The sequence below is a fragment of the Pyxicephalus adspersus genome, chromosome 11 (genome assembly GCF_032062135.1).
Source record: "Pyxicephalus adspersus chromosome 11, UCB_Pads_2.0, whole genome shotgun sequence".
Taxonomy (NCBI): domain Eukaryota; kingdom Metazoa; phylum Chordata; class Amphibia; order Anura; family Pyxicephalidae; genus Pyxicephalus; species Pyxicephalus adspersus.
In genome coordinates, this window is record NC_092868.1 from 39,683,941 (window position 1) to 39,702,507 (window position 18,567).

Genomic DNA, 18,567 nt, shown 5'->3' on the forward strand with positions numbered 1-18,567 from the left:
GTTCGTAGATATTGTACACACAATAGATACGATCGTTTGAACGATAGAGGAACTATGTGCACGACAGGAAAGTGAACGAACGTTCGTTCATTACGCATGCTCAGCCCATGGACGATCAACGAACGACCGTACACACGAACGATGTTCAACGATCGTCGTCCAATCCGATCCGCCGGTCCGGTCGTTCGTTTCCAGCGACTTTCCTCGTTCGTCGGCGTCGTTGGTTACTTTTTTACGAACGATTTTTTGCCCAATCGATCGTTCGTCGTTCGATTGGAACAATAAAAATTGGAAGTGTGTACGCACCTTTAGAGAAGCAAACTGCCTGCTTTGCTGCTGTTCTGACAGAATCCATGAACTATTGAGAAATATTATGTTATCTTATAAGTTCTCTTCATTGTTATATTAAGCCCTAAGAAAAGGGGAGATATGTGAACCCCTGAAATGCATTAACTATAAATACATACTTTGCACTATTTGGTCTGGTGTTCTCTCCTTTGCCACAGTTTTGAGATCAACAGTCAACTACCAGGGCTGCCTAGACGTCTCAAAATGTCCAGAGCCATATATATATATTTATAAAGAGCATGCAGACCCCCACGAATAATGAAATGTGAATGGAATATTTACATTTTGGGCATTGTCAGATGCTGATGAGAATGTGCACAAATGTATGCATAAGGTCATTTTGCGGTGTCCTCTGACACTAGCAGAAGGATTTTTCTTTTGAAAAGAAATATTGGACACCTTATAGTGCTTACTACCTGGGGGCCTAGTTCATCTTGAATTATGAATTCTGAAGTTGTCAAAATGTCTCACATTCCGGTGAAACCACCCAACCACCAGTCTATAATTTCCCTTCAATAGTTCACTATAAATAGACATTGAATATAAATAACAACGTGCAATAAATGGACCATGTGACTAACTACAAATTAAAAATCATGTATCTGCCTACACGAAAGGAGGTGGCATCCATTAACATTTATCTGTAGAATAAACGGTCTATTTTAGCATGTGTCTATTTAGGGGAATAGTGATAAAAAAATGTGAATTCCCTGCCAATAATCTAGAAGCCAGAGGAAAGGGAATACATTCAATGCTTTCATTTTGCAAGGGCAGCAGAGAGATAAGAAAGCTACTGAAGGATTCAAATCATCGCCTTCAAAGCCCGAAGCTTTTGAGGCATAGAAAGACTATGTATTATAGCATGTATGGCAAAACTTTCATGCTGTTCCCATGAAAGGTATCACCACCCGTAAAAGAACAGTGTTCCCCAAGACTAATAAGGCTTTCAGAGCTCCATACTACAAAGAATTTATAAAATAATAGATTTTTCCCGTTCTTTTTTTTTGTTACTTTATTTCTGCAGCGGGCGCTTCATCGGGTGGTATCAAGGCTGTGTAATTGGTAGAGATTTTTCTGTGTCAGTTTCCAGCTTCGGCTCAGACACAATGTTTTATGATTGAAAAGAGCTGGTAGGAGAAGAAAAAAAAATCTGACAACACAGAACAAAGTTTCTGTGGCAAAAGTTCTTAAAAGTTAGACCTATACAGAATCAGAAGCTCTCTTCATACAATACCCTCAAGGAAAAGTGTCATATTTTCTGCTTCTGGAGAGAGCGAATCAGGGGCAACAAACATGTGACTGCTGTTGAAGTACAGATGTCAGCAAGCCAAAAGGCTGAGAAAAGATGCTGTCTGCTGCAATTTTATGAAAGCTGAAAAGTGACAATTAGAAGCTAGAAAAGGCGATTGTGAAAAATGTTTCATGTATACCTTCTTTGTAAGCTACTAGATCACAGATGAAACATGGAACTTAAGTGGCACATGTGGACCTAAAACAATGTGCTTGTATTTTTTTCAGGACATAAGAAAATACTTCAATCAGAAAATACAATTTAAGGTGAGAATCCATTTTAACTCTACCAGCTTTATGTTTCTGAATGTATTATTTGGCAACAACTAGCAACATTTCTAGATATTCCATAAAAGATAACAAATGTTAAAGCAAAACGAAACCCATGATATTTACCTGTCCCTGGTCTGTTGCAGGGGACCGCCATCTTCTTCCTACTGCTCCCTCTGAATACAATCTTTGGGATGACGTTAGCACAAAAGCTAATTTATTATTATAAATGCAAGGGAAGCAAGGATAGCTGGGTATCCTTTGCAACAAACCCTGTTTCGATGATTAGGCAGGTAAGGACAGTTGGGTGTTGTGCCTCTGGCTCTATATTGAGATTGTTTAGGTTTGTAGTTGGTACCCGCCCCTTGGATAAACGGTACGACAAGTAAAAGAATGACAAAGAATGAGAAAGGAGGGGTTTGTGGCTAGAAAGCATGACTGTATTATAATTATGTATTCAATAATATAATCCTCATACATAATTACATAAAGAACAACAAAATACATCCATAGCCCATTATAAAGTCATGGTATTCGGATGTTGGTACTATACACATAATATCTAAACGAAATACTTGCAACCATGTTAATCTTTTGAAGTCATATACCCGACGCGTTTCGCCCTAATTGGGTTCTTTAGGGTTGATGCTTTTAGACACTGTCTATACAGATAAATAGGTAATAGTAAAGAGTCACATGTAAATATAGCCTTACAGTATAACATACATTTCATTATGAATATGACACATAGAATCACAAAACATTATTTAAATGTAGGGTCAGTATGTAAAATCAACATATTTTGTACAAAAAATAGTTATTGAACATACATTAAAGTTCTATCTATAGAATCAAACCATCAGACAATAAATGGTTTCATTCTGCCTTGAATACCACTAAAGGGAAGGACAGTTATTAGTTAATAAACACCTGCCTGATCACCAGTTGTTCGAAGCAAGACTTTATTCCACTTTAATGTTAGAGTTCATGGGTGTTTAGGAGCACAACTATGGACAACATGACCCTAAATTGCAGGATACTTTGCAGACGTGCCCCATACAGTCAATCCAAAATAGAGAGCTTGCCAACAGTAGGCGGTAACAGAAATGACTTCATCAGCTGATTCCCTAACCAATTCAAAGCTAAAACAGGTCTCTAACCAACCTGCATTGTAAGAAAAGTATGGTCAGGGTCTAGATTATGGCGTTTGCAAGTAGCTGAACAAGATGTTTGACAAATAAAACTGTTCACACAAATGTGGTTTATCTACACATTTAGCTTTGCTTTAAGAGATATGTGTTTTCTTTTTTCTCTGTTTCCAAGCTTTATCAATTCTGTCATATCCGCTGGCCAATCAGAAAATAGCCTCTTGACCAGCCCTGGCTATTTAGCTAGCTCACAGACTGCACTCTGTGTTCGTGCAACATGTCTCCATTGTTCCTAGTTCTGTTGAGCTAGTTCCTGTACACTTGTTGGTTAATTCAGTGTTTCCCCTGTCCAGCTCCTGCGTTAACCTCTAGTTGTCCAGTCTGTTGGTTCCCAGTCAACTTCCCAGTGCTGTTCCAGTGTTCCTGTCAGTCTGTGGATATACCTGAGCCTCCTGTTGCTTCCAGTGTCTTCTGTGTCCGGAGTGGGCCTTGTGTAACTAATGTCTGTCTCCTGGGTCCGTGGTAATTGACCCCTAGTGTGTGACCTGACCTCTCTTGCTTGCTGCCTGCCTCAACCTCGGCTTTCCTTGACTATCCTTCTGCTTTGTGATTTGGTACCATATTTTTCCCACCTTGGTGTGCCCAAGACTCTGCCCTTCTAAGGGCTCACACCCACCTCCGTGCAAGCCGTAGTGCCCCCTAGTGGTCCTGTCTCTCCGTGCATGACAATATGTTTATGTTTGAGGAAAAGAAGTAACAAAGTACAAGTGGAAAGCAATGCCAGGCCACACAAAAAAAATCTAAATAAGTGGTATATTAAGATAATTAAATTCCGTCTGGCTGTTCTGACATTTCTCAGCAGTACTTCAGGAGGGATTAATTACTGGGCCAGTGGTGTGATGACAAGAGCTATTAATGCTCTGCCCAGGCTGGGAGGGGCCCACAGGCTGCCATTTCATAAATCAATGTTTTGCCGAAGAAGAGAGAAGTTTTCTAGGCATCCACCTTGTTTGTTTATAAAAGCAGCATTATTCCTAATTAATGAGGCTGTCATGCAGGATTGTCAAGCCTTCTGTTCCTGGCTCAAAGGCTGACAGAGCAGTAAAATGGCAGAAATTTTTACATTTTCTTGTGTTTTCATATAGTTTCGCCAATGCTAGGGAGATTCCTATTAGTACTATAAAAAAGAAATTAATATTTCTTCATCACACTTACTTTATATGCTATGAAAGCATGATTATCACCAAACAAGTGATCACCACCACCATTTAGAACCAGTAGGTCTGCTGGTACTGCTCAATACTTCAAACCTATTCTAATAAATCTTTAGAATTAATTCTCAACAGGATCTTTGGGCTGTGCTGACCAACAGTCTCAATGAATGCATAATAACACAATACGGTGTGTAGGTATAGTTATGTACAAAAAGGGGGTCTAAAAAACAGAGCACTATACATGTAAAGATATTGTGTAATGCAGATTGACGCACACAAAGTCACGTGCAATGACAAAAACCCTAAACAAACACAATGTATTTTTTCAACTTTAAAGTGTTAGAAGGGGAGAGGAGTCGGTATTTTGTGATGCAGAACAAGCTGGGAATTTTAAGAAACTCATCTATCTTACATGCAAGGTCTTCTACAACAATTTTCTCCTTTATAAAAGTAAATGTTGAATATATGTCTCAGTTTCCTTTGATTTGTATGCAGCATGAAATATAGATTGACGTAAGCCAGCCTTGGATGCCTTAAATAAGTGTGACAAGCAGGTGTGGCTAAGCCAGGGATTTTTTGACCGCCATGATGAAATTCATTGTGCCTTTAACGCACCATTTTATTTGCACCTGGTCTGGGTAGAACACATTTAAAGCAGCCTTTTGAACAAATTGATGAAAACTGAATTTGGATTTGAAACAGGTGCTTTTTTTAATGGACATACAAGATGCAAAACATTTTTAACCAATCACTTAATACACTTCATAATTTTCTAAAAAAATTATGTTACAAAGAATGATTTGGTTTAAGGGCTCTATAATGTCTTATTAGATCTATAGTAAAGAGTATGTATCTTCTGTAGAAAGAAGATCTGGCAGACCATTAGCAATATTACTGTCCTTGTTACAACATTTTCCAAAACAGATGTGGGGCATTAATATTATTAATAGGATTTATAAAGCATCAACATATTACACAGCTCTGAAAATGGGCATGGTCTTAAATGAATAGGGTGAGAGATCTGTGTAGGATTTGTTTGATTGGAGTATTTATTTGCTGCTGTATAGTCCCATTATGGATTCAGCATCCATTTAAAGGACTATACAGGTATTCATTTTCTGTTAATTATATACAGCTTATATAAGCGTAAAAAATCCGGAATTTTCGAAAATCCGGCACTCCTCAGGTCCAGAGGTTGCCGGATTTTTGAATGTCAGTGTGTGTGTGTGTGTGTGTGTGTATCGTCAATTGGATTAGTGGGCTGGTATGACATGCTGCAAACACCACCTATATAATTGGAATGTAAGAACATTTATGTTTGATGGAAAGAGGTTATTTATAATCTTCTCCTCTACAATGTATGTCTGACATGTGCTTGGTAAAAGCAGCTTGAATAAAAATTTAAAACATGTTTAATTCAACCTAAACCGATTTGTGACAAAGTTATTGTCACTTTTGTGAACAAAATAATGACAAGCTTTTTATCACTACATTCTCTGTGCTTCGGTGCCGGATGGGTGACTGAAATAACGGTTTGACTGAAGTTCATCTGAAGTGCATCATTATTAAAACCAGAAGAGGGGTATCTGATTTTAGGTGTAGAACAACCTTTACTGCAACTAGAACTAGTACAGAGACTCTCATCACTATTTCAGTAGCCCTGTAATTGCCCAGCAATCCTGTTCCAGGGCAGTGATCTGTAACAAGCAGCTCTTTTCCTAATCTGCATGCCGGTTATAGATCAGTGACTCAGAAAGCCAAAACAGGAAGACACAATTGGATCTATTTTATGTCCCATTTTACACATTTCCTTTAACAGCAGACCATGAGACTATAGGACACATCTTGGTGGGTCAAATCTGATGGGTCAAGTTGTATTTAAGGGGCAGTTCTGGAAAAAGGTCAATCTCAAGGTGCATCTAGCTCAACTTGAACGGCTAAATTTTAAATGAAAAGGGAGCTTGTAAAATTAGGAGGTACAAAGATGTTGGCAAAGTCAACAAAGTGAGTAAAACAATGCTGAGATAATAACCCCCTTTCAGCATGAATCCAAAACAAACCATAATCAAAATGGAATTGGAAATGACAGTCTACCAGCAACACTAATAATGAAGATTGCAGTGAATTTTCAAACTCATTTAGCAGATGAGAGAAGCTAGCACCAAGCTATGAAATTTTCCAATTATTCCAGACACTGCAATGTCTGCGGCTTTGACAACTTTTCCATTGCTTGCAATAAGCAGTTTGAGGAAAGATAGAGAGCTTCGTTTACAAAGCTGTAAAAGAAAAAAAACATAGGAGATCCCCCCTTGTGTCATCAGGTGACTAGGTTTTTAATGATTACTCCTGTTTGGGTGGCATTAAAGGAGACTTAGACCTTAGTACACAAAAGCAGATCTGCTACCAGTTGTTGTGCTCCACTGACAGAACCAATAGAATTTACCAACTGGCAATTGCAGTATATTCTGCTCTTCTAATAATCTCAGCAATAAAGAGCAGTCCCCCCCAAAAAATGGATGGAATATGGGAACTGTCAAATACCCACTGTAACTCCCCACTATCCCCCCATACATATCTTTTGTGTCCTGTTTTTTACATATATTTATTACCAGTGTTCTCTCTAACCTCTTTTAGCCGGGTGCACCACCTGGCACTTTTCAGTAACCACCTGATCAGTTTTTAGGTGGTTACTAAAATGTTGGAACACAATAGGTGGGTGGGCTGCTTGTATCCTTGTCTAGTGGCTGACCAGTAGGTTTCTTTTGTTATTTGTGAATATACTAATGTTAGTTAGGAGTTTTTTTTTTTCAAATTAAATATGTACCTACCTGAAATTACATAGAGATCTTCCATCTTCTGCTGTTAAAAACAGTGATCACTTCACTGCTGTTGCATGCTGAAATAAAGTTTCACCAGTACGACTGATGCTACCATAGAGAACCAAGTATATATAATGGTTTGGTCCTATTATAATATTCACCAGCAAGGGATGATCATACCTGGAAACTTAAAATTCACTGAGCTTGAGATAGTTAGAACATAATAGAATCTTCCCAAGACTGAGGGTAATTTTAAGACTAGAACAAGGGCTACTTTGAAAATTGGAAAGACAGCATACTAAAAATAACTCAACCATCACGGTTTTCTGTCTCCCTAACGAAGCATCAAAATGATTGATTTGTAATATTAATATAACACTGTTTATTATTGCTTTTAAATTAGACTTCGACAGCCAGTGGTGGGTTAATATTAGGGGGTTTATAATAGATTTTGTAGCATAGGTGGAGGGGAGAGATAAAACAGTCATCGCATGTTGTGGGATACAAGGGATGTTATACTTTTTGAGGATGAACATATTCATCGATCCAAAAACAGTAAACATGTTGTACCATGTTTAATAGCATGATAAGAAAAATTCTGTATTCATGTTGTATATGTTATACAAAACATTTATATAGAAAATGGTCAGTCTGAGACAAACCCACGTCTGTCCACTGGTTGGCACTACTTCAGGAACAAATGTGTTGGAAGTTGTCAACAGTTACTGAATCAGAAAGGTAGTTGACCTCTGCCCATTTTTTTATAATTTATTACAGTGCTCAACCCACAAATTTTTTTAAGCCAGGTGGGAAGAAATTGTAGGTGGGTGGCAGCCCCTTTACTGTGACCAAACGCTTTGGTAACCACCCAAAAACAGCTGGGTGGGTGCTGAAAAGTGCCAGGTGGTAGGCCTAGCTAAAAGGGCCTGGGGAGAACCCTGCATTATAAATCTACTTATTTACTTAGTGCATATGTTAAATACATAGTTTATATAAATTCTCCCTTTCGGGTCGGTGTTAGGAACCACAGATATTCCCTGGCCAAGTTGGGGGTGTTAATTGATGAATTTTAAAGGTCATCTGATGATGTTTGTGGAAATCTATATGACATACAAATTAAAAATACGACATACAAAAATTCCTTTAGTAAAGGAATAACTTAACTTTTAATAACTTAACCTAACTTTAGTAAAATAGGTAAAATAAAGTAAAAGCTCCACTGCAAGGTAAAACCGTAGGATGCCAAGTGTAATAAACAATATCATCCGGTTAGTGGTAATCCTTTTTTCTTCATTTTGACTGTACTAATCAAAGGCAGTGTGAAATCAGATTATTTTCTATGGGTCGCTGGTCACAAGGCCTGCCTAAATATCTATAGGAAATACGCCGGGTCTAGTTTTATTCACCTGGACACATTGAACTGTTTAATCCACAGTTTAGGAAATCCAAATACATATTGTGTATCTAACTGCATAATTGAATGCCGAAAGTTAAACCTGCTTCATGGTTTATAAATCTGAAAATGGGAGTTAAACATTTTGTTCTTAAACAAAATCCAGCAATACATAGATCATTTTCACTGTTGTAGAATGTTTCAACTATTGTCCCACAAAGGTAAGCTACTAAGTATAACGTTGACAGCAAATAGCCCATGTAATGTCTGAATCCACAATAATCATTCATTTGGTATCGTTATAATTGAGCCATTTTGCAGGCCTCTTTTCTATGAATGAGCCATAGTCATTTTTCAAGGTAACACAATGAGGTTAAAGCCAGCATTTGGAATATTACATCTTACTTGAAAAAAAAGCACACAATAGATTTCTATTCCCCCTGTTAAAACCTTGAATGAGGTTTGTCAGCACTAGCTGAAACAATAACAACCTAGACTTCAAATTACCCAAAAAAACCCTCTGAATCAAAAGATTTCCCTTGGGATCATCCTAGCACACAAGCAAAAAAGATTCGGAGACAGCCACCAGGGAGCGTCTACAAACTGCACACTGTACACAGCCTATCATCACACTGAAAATAGCATTACGGGGGATACGGTTCTAGTCTGCTGGGATACATCATTTGGAACAGGTTCATCTCAAGGATAATTGGCAGAATTCACCAATCCCAGGTGAACCAAGCCCTCCCTATTGACAAAGTAAAAGTCACAAAGAAATTAATGCATGCAATAAAATGTAATATGTGTTTCATCCTGTCAAGAAAAAAAAATATCTGATATTACCAAATGAGTTCAGCCTGGCACAGAATCTTAAATCGGAAGGCTTTTGACAAGGGGCCTGCATGCTTCTGGCACTGAAAAAGGTTTAGCTTGCAGAAGAATAGGTGTTATTCGGTATAAACGTTGATATTTAGAAAGTAGATTAGTGTTAAGGAAGGTGAATGGTGTGTGGAAGAGGTAAAGGGTGTGCACTGAACATATTGGGCTTGACTTGTCAGTTCTGTTCACATAGCAAAGTGAATTATCTTTTTGCAAGTAATATTTCACTTAGCTATGTAAAGGTGCTGACTGCAACCATTCAATTGCGTGCACGGAAAACTCAAAATGTTTGGTTGGGTAGAATCCACACATTCACTAAGCTAAGTGAGTTATCGCTTGCAGGGTGATATTTTACCTTGATAAAGGTTTTGCCTAAATTCCTTTAGTAAATCAGCCCTAAAGTGTTGGGTGTTAAATATTAAGAGATACACAGAGGGTAATTAGGTGTTGGGGGATTATAGGCTGGATTTAAAGGTTGTTCTGCTCCCATATCATAAAATTCTTGTCAGAACATGAGCAGACTGGAGCACTTAACTGCTTTTTCCTCTCACATATTAAACTTTGCTGTACATGGAACCCAAGAGAGTGATACCAGGTTAAATGCAAGTACTTTAGTTTAATTAAGAAAATATATTTAGGAAAAAAAACAATGATTACAGAGCTACAATATTTTGTTTAATTTATTTTTGCATGGAATGTAGCTTAAATGTTGTTAAATGTCATAAGAGTCCATTTCCATGGCCAAGTTAGCCATTTTGCAGACATTAATGTAGTAAATAGGTAAAACCGTGCCCATTAAAGGGAGTGGAAAACAAAGTATTGGGTGTAAACTGGTCCTAGAAATACTAAAAAGATGGACTGAAAGATCAAAGTTGAAGCATCAGCAGTTAATTAAGCATTGGGCAAATGTGTAATGCATGTAATCCACAAAAATTCCCCCATACTGTGACCAGCACCAAAATGATATTTGCACTATTTATTCACTGAACATTTGCAATAAGGACCCATATCTACACAAAGTTCTGGAAGTAATATATATGTAGGTCTACTATGAAACCCTTATGTGATTTACAAAACCACCAACAACTGTGTGTATGTAAGGAAGGTACAATAGCATCTTAGAAAATGCCCTCAAACTTTATCATGGAGCAGACATCTTGTTATTTCCGAAGACCTCAGAAAAGGAAGTTAATTAGCATGTTTCATGCACAAAATCAGATTATTTTAATGGTGTTCTGGATTGTAACATTCCTCTGAAAGGGGAATTTAAATGATATTAACTTTTGTTGTTTTCAAGTAACTTTTATTAAGCACTGTTATCACTGAAGGGAATAATTGATTTTAATTTAATTTTAAAAAGAAGAGTGGAAAGGAGAACAGATCTTTAAATCAATGGAGACTTACAATTTAATTCACTTAATTCATTGCCTAAATCTATCTTTTTAGTCATAAATACAATTACGTTTCAGCTATCAATCATTTAACCATATGGCATCCTCCCACAAACACTGTAATGGCATTACATTAGCATGTAGGACTTAATTAGCAAATTGTATGTATGTTATGTTGCTGTGAGTCACATGAGAAGACTTCATTTGTTTTAGTAACTGGTGCTCCATAAAAGATTCACTGTGGTAGCTCACACCAACCATACCACACTGCTTTACTAGGTGACAAAGTGCTAAGGGAAAAGGTGTTCATAAGCATCAAATCTGCCAGATGAGTCAAAAATGTTTAATATGTCTATGGCTGTCTTTACACAAGCGTAGACACCCCTGGTCCAACATATGTCTGTGGAAACATCATGAGGACAGACAATCTGATGCATGATATAGTGTGATTTTTGGGGTGTCAGTTGGCAATCTTGAAAGAAAAAGAAATAAACTGGGCAAGGAAAACTACTAGGAAAAGTCCACTTTAAAAAGCTGACTTACATATCCAGTTATATTAGCAAAAAGCACAAGCAAATCTGATCAGTTATCAAGATTACCACAAATCTGATCAGTTGTCGTAATTCATATAAATGTTCAGCACAATTGCCTGTGTGGTAGTCCCAACAGTGCAACATTATTCATTATAGAAGACAATTATTAATGTTATGTGCTACTCACCATCCTGTAATGTAGGCTGAGGACTCGGAAAATGGCTTCCTGGTTTATCTGGGAAAATAAAGCGATAACATATAATTAAAAATACAAATTAATCATGCAGACATTAATAAAATTGAAACAAATAAGGAAATCATGAATCAAATTTTATTCAAAATGGACAGCTAATTGCGGTAACTACACTACAGACTTAACACCTTAAAGTGAAAATAGTATTTCAGTTTTCATTGGTATACTTGCACTAAGTGAATTTTGAAGAAATCTTCAGGATGAAACATAAGGGTATCCTCTGCAGCTCTTAGGCCTTTTGTATCTTTTTACACATATTTAAAATTAGGGGTTTTGTCTGTAGGGTTATAATTAAATCGAGAAATCCTCTATTAGGGATTCTAACTTACAGCAACATACAGCAACAACAGGACGTGGTGACATTATTTACGATAGAGCAGAAAGACTGGAGACCCTCCATTCCACCATGCCATGAAGCCCTAAATAATCTCTATTAAGCCATACTGTCAAATCAGACCAGCGCATTTTGACTTCTGAAGAGTATTAATGCTAAACTACAAATTTATGTTAAACAAATGGTCAGAAATGTGCATACCATGGTGAACTGCCAAGCTATGTTGTGCCTAGGATGCAAAGCACGTTGTGACTAAGAATTGCATATGATGCTACATCCCCAGACCCTTTGAGCCAATGGAATCCAACCACGACTGATGTTTCAGCCTACTTATTAGTGCTCACAGAATATTGTATACAGATTTATTTACTCATTCCGTTTTCCTTTAAAAGGATTTTGCAGGGCCACCGCAAACAATTCACATTAGGGCCCTGTAAAATTTCAGTTATTCTGATTTTAAAGGAAAGTAAATAAAGTTTTTATTATGTATCCTTTGGCTTACCTCAAATAAACAACTTATTTTTATGTTGTTCATCTGTTTTGTAAAATTACCTCAGCATGATGTGCATTAGCAAAGCAGTCTATTTTAAGCTGTGCTAGTAGGTGGCAGGATCCTGACTGGTCAGCTGCTAGGGTTAGGCGGTGGAAAGAAAGAATATCTTTGTGTGCGAACTGCAAAATTGGTCACAGTCATGGCAGAAAAAGAGAAAAATACAAGGCTGCTGTACAACAGTGTTGATTAGAAAAAAGAGAAAACTCACTGTGTTACAGAAATATTGGCACTTCAAATTATAATAACCCAGCCTGAGTCATGTTACTCACAAGGTAATGTTGATCAGCGAACCACGACATGCTTTGCGGTTAGGTAAAATAAAAAAAATTAAAAAAAAGGGAAAAGTAGCCTATGTTCAACAATGCAAGAAAATATTTGCCAGGCTTACTATTCCATATTTCATTAGAACCTTTGAAAATGCTAAGTGAGGTATGCACTACCTACTGTGCAAAAAAATGGAAATGTTAAGACACACTGCTGGTTTAATCATTCTAAGTTGGACTTATCACATGTCAAGCTCTGGATAAAAAACATTTGCATATTCAGAGTGTTTTTATGCATGCGAGTCTGCAAACATTATTGGTTGTAAAGAGATATGGAAAATCTTCTATCAAGAAGAAGCAAGAAGGAGGGGGTTCTAGGCAGAGCGCCAGTGCACAGTCACTGTTGTATTATTAACAACTGCGTTTAGAAGGCAAGAGCAAAATAAACATTCCGTCAGATATTAATCAGCTATTTAAAAAGTTATTTGCCATGCAGGAGGCTATAGCCCTTCGCCTGGTTTACATACAAACATCAAATATTACTCTAAATTCTCAGAGTAAATTTTCTGAGTGCCCCCAACCCCCAAAAATATATCTGACTATGTTAAGGATTATTATACAATTATTATTATTAATAAACAGTATTTATATAGTGCCAACATATTACGCAGTGCTGTACATTAAATAGGGGTTGAAAATGACAGACGAATACAGACAGTGATACAGGAGGAGGAGAGGACCCTGCCCCGAAGAGCTTACAATCTAGGAGGTGGGGGAAGATACACACAATAGGATAGGAGATATGTAGTGGTGGGAATTAGTGATGGTTTCAAAAGACAGAAGATGATGGGTAGGCCAATTTGAAAAAAAATAGGTTTTGAGTGCTCTTTTAAAGTAGGAGCAAGTCGAATAGGATGAGGAAGACTATTACCAGAGAGTCGGGGTGGCTCTAGAAAAGTCTTTTATCCGTGCGTGTGATGAGGTTATGAGTGAGGAAGTCATTAGAAGATCATTGGAGGTACACAGAGAGCGGCTGGGGGAGTATTTTTTTTTACCAGGTCAGAAAGGTAAGTAGGACAAGAACTGTGGAGGGTTTTGAAGGAAAAGCACAGGAGCTTGAATTTGATTCTAAGGTGAAATGGAAGGATGGATGGGATGCAGCAGAAGAGCGGTGGGAAGGATGGATGAGTCTGGCTGCAGAATTCATAAATCGATTGTAGAGAAGAGAGTCGGGTTAGTGGAATACCAGAGAGGAAGATGATAATAATATAATACTATAATACTATGTACTATAACTATATTAGAGGTATTAGATTGTAAACGCCCATGAGGACCAGTTAAGTGACATGACTATGGACTATAGTAATAATCATTTATAAATCCAGGGCATGTAAAAGGGGAAATTTTCCATTTGTTTTCCAATGAAGGTTATATAATGAAAGCTAAAATCCTATTGGCTTGGATGGGCAATAGTACTGTTTAGGTTTCCGAGAGTAGAAATAACACAATTGTTTGCTGTATGACAGCCCTGTGATGTGCAGTTTACAATATCTATCAGTCTGCAACATATGGTGGATGAAATGAAACAAAAGACTGGATGTGACCTCTCACCCTTATTACCATCATCTCCCATCAAATGTGATCCAGTACCAATTATTTTCCTTGGTTATAGACACAAGTCCAGGAAAAGCAATCACAGACCAGTGACTAGGGTGTCTTTCCAAAGGGAAAGACATTGTACCGTATTTTTCGGACCATAAGACGCACTTTTTTTCCCCCTAAAGTGGGGGGGAAATCAGGGTGCGTCTTATGGTCCGAATGCATATTTTTTTACTTACCTGTATCCCCGCCGGTCCCGGCAGCCAGTGTCCTCTTCCTGTGTCCCAGCGTGCGGCACGCTGGATCTCAGGGGAAATCAAATGAATTTTTTTTTTCTTGTTTTCCCGTGCGGAAAACCTGGTGCGTCTTATAGTCCGGAGCGTCTAATGGTCCGAAAAATACGGTAATTACAATAAGAAATCTAAAAAAAAAATGTCAAGTAGTCTAGGGTCATATAAGAAGCCATTCTTGAAAAAGGTAAACGTAATACAGTTGAGGTTAGCTACAATGTATGTAGGTGTGTATTTATGTATGAAAACTCAGTCTTTGCAGATACCCAAGTCACTAAGTTGCGGTGCGCTTACTGCATCCTCATGCTAGAAAACTTTGTTGTTTGGGGAGGTGCTACATATGCGGTCGCAATGTCCTGCAGCAACCGCCATGGGGAATGAATAGGTGTACCAGGTACCGGTACTGCTTACCATTGCCAGCTGTCACATGTGCAGACACTAGATCTTTTTTAACCAGTGCTGCCATGCAGCTACTTAATATGATGGTTGTTGTACTCAATAACACTCATTTAAATAGCAAACGACAGCTGACATCTCGTCTAAGCAGTGTTATGTACCCAGCAACATGGCAAACATTTTGGCTAGATACTCAAAAAGAAAAGAGTAATTTGAAATAGTCCAAACGGACTACAAAAATGGCAACCCTGAATTCAACCCAACAGGGGGCATCACTCTTTAATTTTTTATAAACAAGACCCTGTATAGTGACTTTGAATTGTTTAGAGAGTAAATGGAACCACATTTTCTATTATGATGCTGCTATTTTGCAAGGCGTTTGAAGATCAGAAATGAGATATAATGACAGATGCATTATTAATGCAGTCATTTCCCAGCAGTATGACAGCAGACTGTTCTACAGTAGTTAATATTATTTTCTATTGTGACATGTCAGTCTAATAAAGCTCTTGGAAGTCCCTTGCTGTAGAGGGATATGCTTGTAACTGTAGATTACACAGCAAACAAGATGATGGGTCAGGGATAAAACATTGATAGGTTTTGCAATTCTCCAGCTGAATTCTGGACAGAGCGTTGATAAGTGTGGCAACTTGAGAAGCAGACAACGCTGGACTACCCAATAAACCTTTGTTTGGTAGCGTAAAAGTCAAGCATTTGTCAGTCTCATATTACAAGGAACAGATGTCTTGAAAGGAAAAAAAATAACCTGATATAACCGGTGTGCAGCTGAACATATAACATCAGCAATTAATCAGATGAAATATGTGTGTGTGTAGATGTAATTTGTTACAAATTACACTGAAAATAAAATCTGTAATCTCCTGGAAAAGCCAAGAGCCATTGGTGTGGTAGATTGTCTATATTAGAAGTGATGGTAATTTGCTACACGATTTAAAGTTCCTAGACACATACTGTAATATGGAAATGTCATAACTTTACCAAGGTTTCTTTAAATGAGTCTTTTTTCTGTAAATCTAGTGACCATTATACTATAACACTGGCTTTTATGTTTTCTGAGTACTGGACCCATGCAAATCAGAAGAGCGTAAGAAAAAGAGAATAAAAGGCATAAACTTAGCCTCTGCAAAGTAACTGCAGGTCAACAACAAAAGCCTCTAAATTACTATAAGGGTTTAGGAAGGCTTTAAAGAAAAGAAAAATAATAAACTTTCTAATCTTAGCAGTAACACGGCTTGTTAAATTGACTGCCCTCAATTCTGCTCCTCACTTTTACACATACCTTACTTCAAAATCCCTGGCTTGCCCCAGGCTGGGAACCATACATAGAAAGTATCTGAGATCCAGGCATTTGCACAACCATTAGAGGCAATGGCAACTGTACTCCACACAAGTATCCAGCAGTGCAATTACCTTAAAGTACCTATTTCAGAGGATGGAGTACGGGGAAAGGAGGTGAGAGCTGAGGACTGTAAAGAAACGTAAGGCAGAATTATTACATCCACAGTAAGAATAATGGCCCAGGGGAATGAGTGCATTTTTTTCTTCCTTAATAAAGTAGTAAATGGTATGAACATATCTCAGATTTGTATAGCTAATACCGTGTAGATATTCACTCACTTCTTGTTCCTATGACACAGAAACAGACATGGAGATAATTAGATTTAAAGATTTAAGATCCCTTTATATTCCACCACAAATGTGTGGTTGTTTCTTTCTCCATACCCACTAACATTCCATCACTCCTATCATTCCAATGACCTGTCATTGTGGAGAAAATAAATAGCAGTAAAAACTAGAAAGAGGATCGAACTTTTTTTCATCCTATGATGGCATTTAAGTAATCAGAAATCAGTACATGGCAGCATAATCAGATTGTCTCATTTCCTATCTAACTACAGTAATCTAAAATCTGATTGGTTGAATTTAGTTGCATATCTTAGACTTTAAAAACACTTTATAGCCACTTACATATCTTAAGGCAGCGTCATTATTCTTTATATTTTGCTGAAGAAGCCAAGTAACATGTTAAAATAGAATCTGGTTTTTCATGTTTGTGCAAGTTCTTTACGCTAAATGTAGTAATGATCAAGAAAATATTTCTCCTTTACATAAATCAGTATTTACTCATCCTGATGCCACACTGGGAAATCCTTAAAACACACAAAGATGGAGAGCTTGCGGACAAGAGCTGACAAACCCTTTAACCTAATTACTCAGATACTTGCGTTATTTACACTAATGTACAGAGAAAGGCTTCGAAAAGCTCTCTTGTGAATCCTTAAGACAGCACTAATGGAAGATAAAGTTCAAGATTAGAAAAAACCTGCTGCAGGACAGACAATTATAAACACTTTGAAATTACATCTATTATAAAATGTATTCAGATTAGTGTTGCAGCTGTAAATGATGCAATTAGTACATTTCAAATATGGAATAGTAGACTGGATTTCATACAATTAGTTTGTTCTTCTTGGATTAAATTTACAACTAGCTACACCAACAAAAATCTCTTGCAGCCATCAGTTTACCCAGAACAGATCTTTAGATATTGTGACTGGAGACCTCTGCTGGGAACAGTTTGGTAAAGCAAGTGAGATCTGTGGTTAAAAAACAAAAAAAAGGGAAAGGGTGCGCTTGTGAAAATGACACATGGTTCCGGTACTGGACAAACAGTGCATAAACAAACAGTTCAATCCTAAATTACAGATACTCTGGTTCACCTCCAGCTGGTTTCAACTATTATTAATATTACACAATATTTATGTAGCGATATATTATGCAACGCTTTACAAAGTCCATAGTCATGTCACTAGCTGTCCCTCAAAGGGGCTCACATCTGTCATATGCCTTTCTTAATATAGTCTAAGATCATATGTCTATTATTATTGTCTAGGGGGAAGCCAATTTAGCTAAGTGCATGTTTTTGGAAAGTGGGAGGAAACCGGAGTACCCAGAGGAAACCCACACAAACACGGGGAGAACCTGCAAACTCCATGCAGATAGTGTCTTGGCCGAGACTCGAACCTGGAACCTAGCACTGCAAAGACCAGAATGCTAACCAATGAGCCACAATGCTACCCACACAATGATAAGTAAAAGATCTCTACAGCTTGGAATTTACCCTAAGAAGGTTGCAATTCTAGCAATGAATCGAATTCAGAGAAAAAGATATGGTAACTTACATACTTAACAATGAACACATTTTACTTGTAGAAACATTCACAGTATAATAAAATACTAAATATTTGAAAATACCACTTTATGCTCTATAACACATTATGTTGATATATTCGGTGAACATAAATGAAGGTGAGCTGTAACCCAGAGTAACCAAAGATCAGCTTTAACACTAAAATGCAAAAACTAAATAAAAGCTCATCTCTGATCTCTGCTTTGTCCACATTCAATAGAAAGCACTTAAAACAGGTGACTCAAACCTCAGGAGAAATTAATGAAATATACTTTGTTGGTTTCATGTTTTCTGGCTGCCTATTGGACTTTGCTATAAAAATGCTAAGATATCACAGATTACTGATGCAAAGTCCCACATGCTGCAAGCATTCCTTGGTGGAA

The 18,567-nt window shown here is 37.5% G+C and overlaps 1 protein-coding gene across 3 annotated transcripts in view; it reads right to left on the reverse strand.

Moving 5' to 3' along the window:
* AGRN (agrin) overlaps positions 1–18,567 on the reverse strand; it is a 303,487-nt gene that overhangs the window by 176,695 nt on the left and 108,225 nt on the right. For all 3 annotated transcript variants that reach the window (XM_072426409.1, XM_072426410.1, XM_072426411.1), the window contains exon 2: positions 11,473–11,520. In XM_072426409.1, coding sequence (XP_072282510.1) covers positions 11,473–11,520 — 48 coding nt within the window. The remainder of the gene's footprint in view (positions 1–11,472; positions 11,521–18,567) is intronic.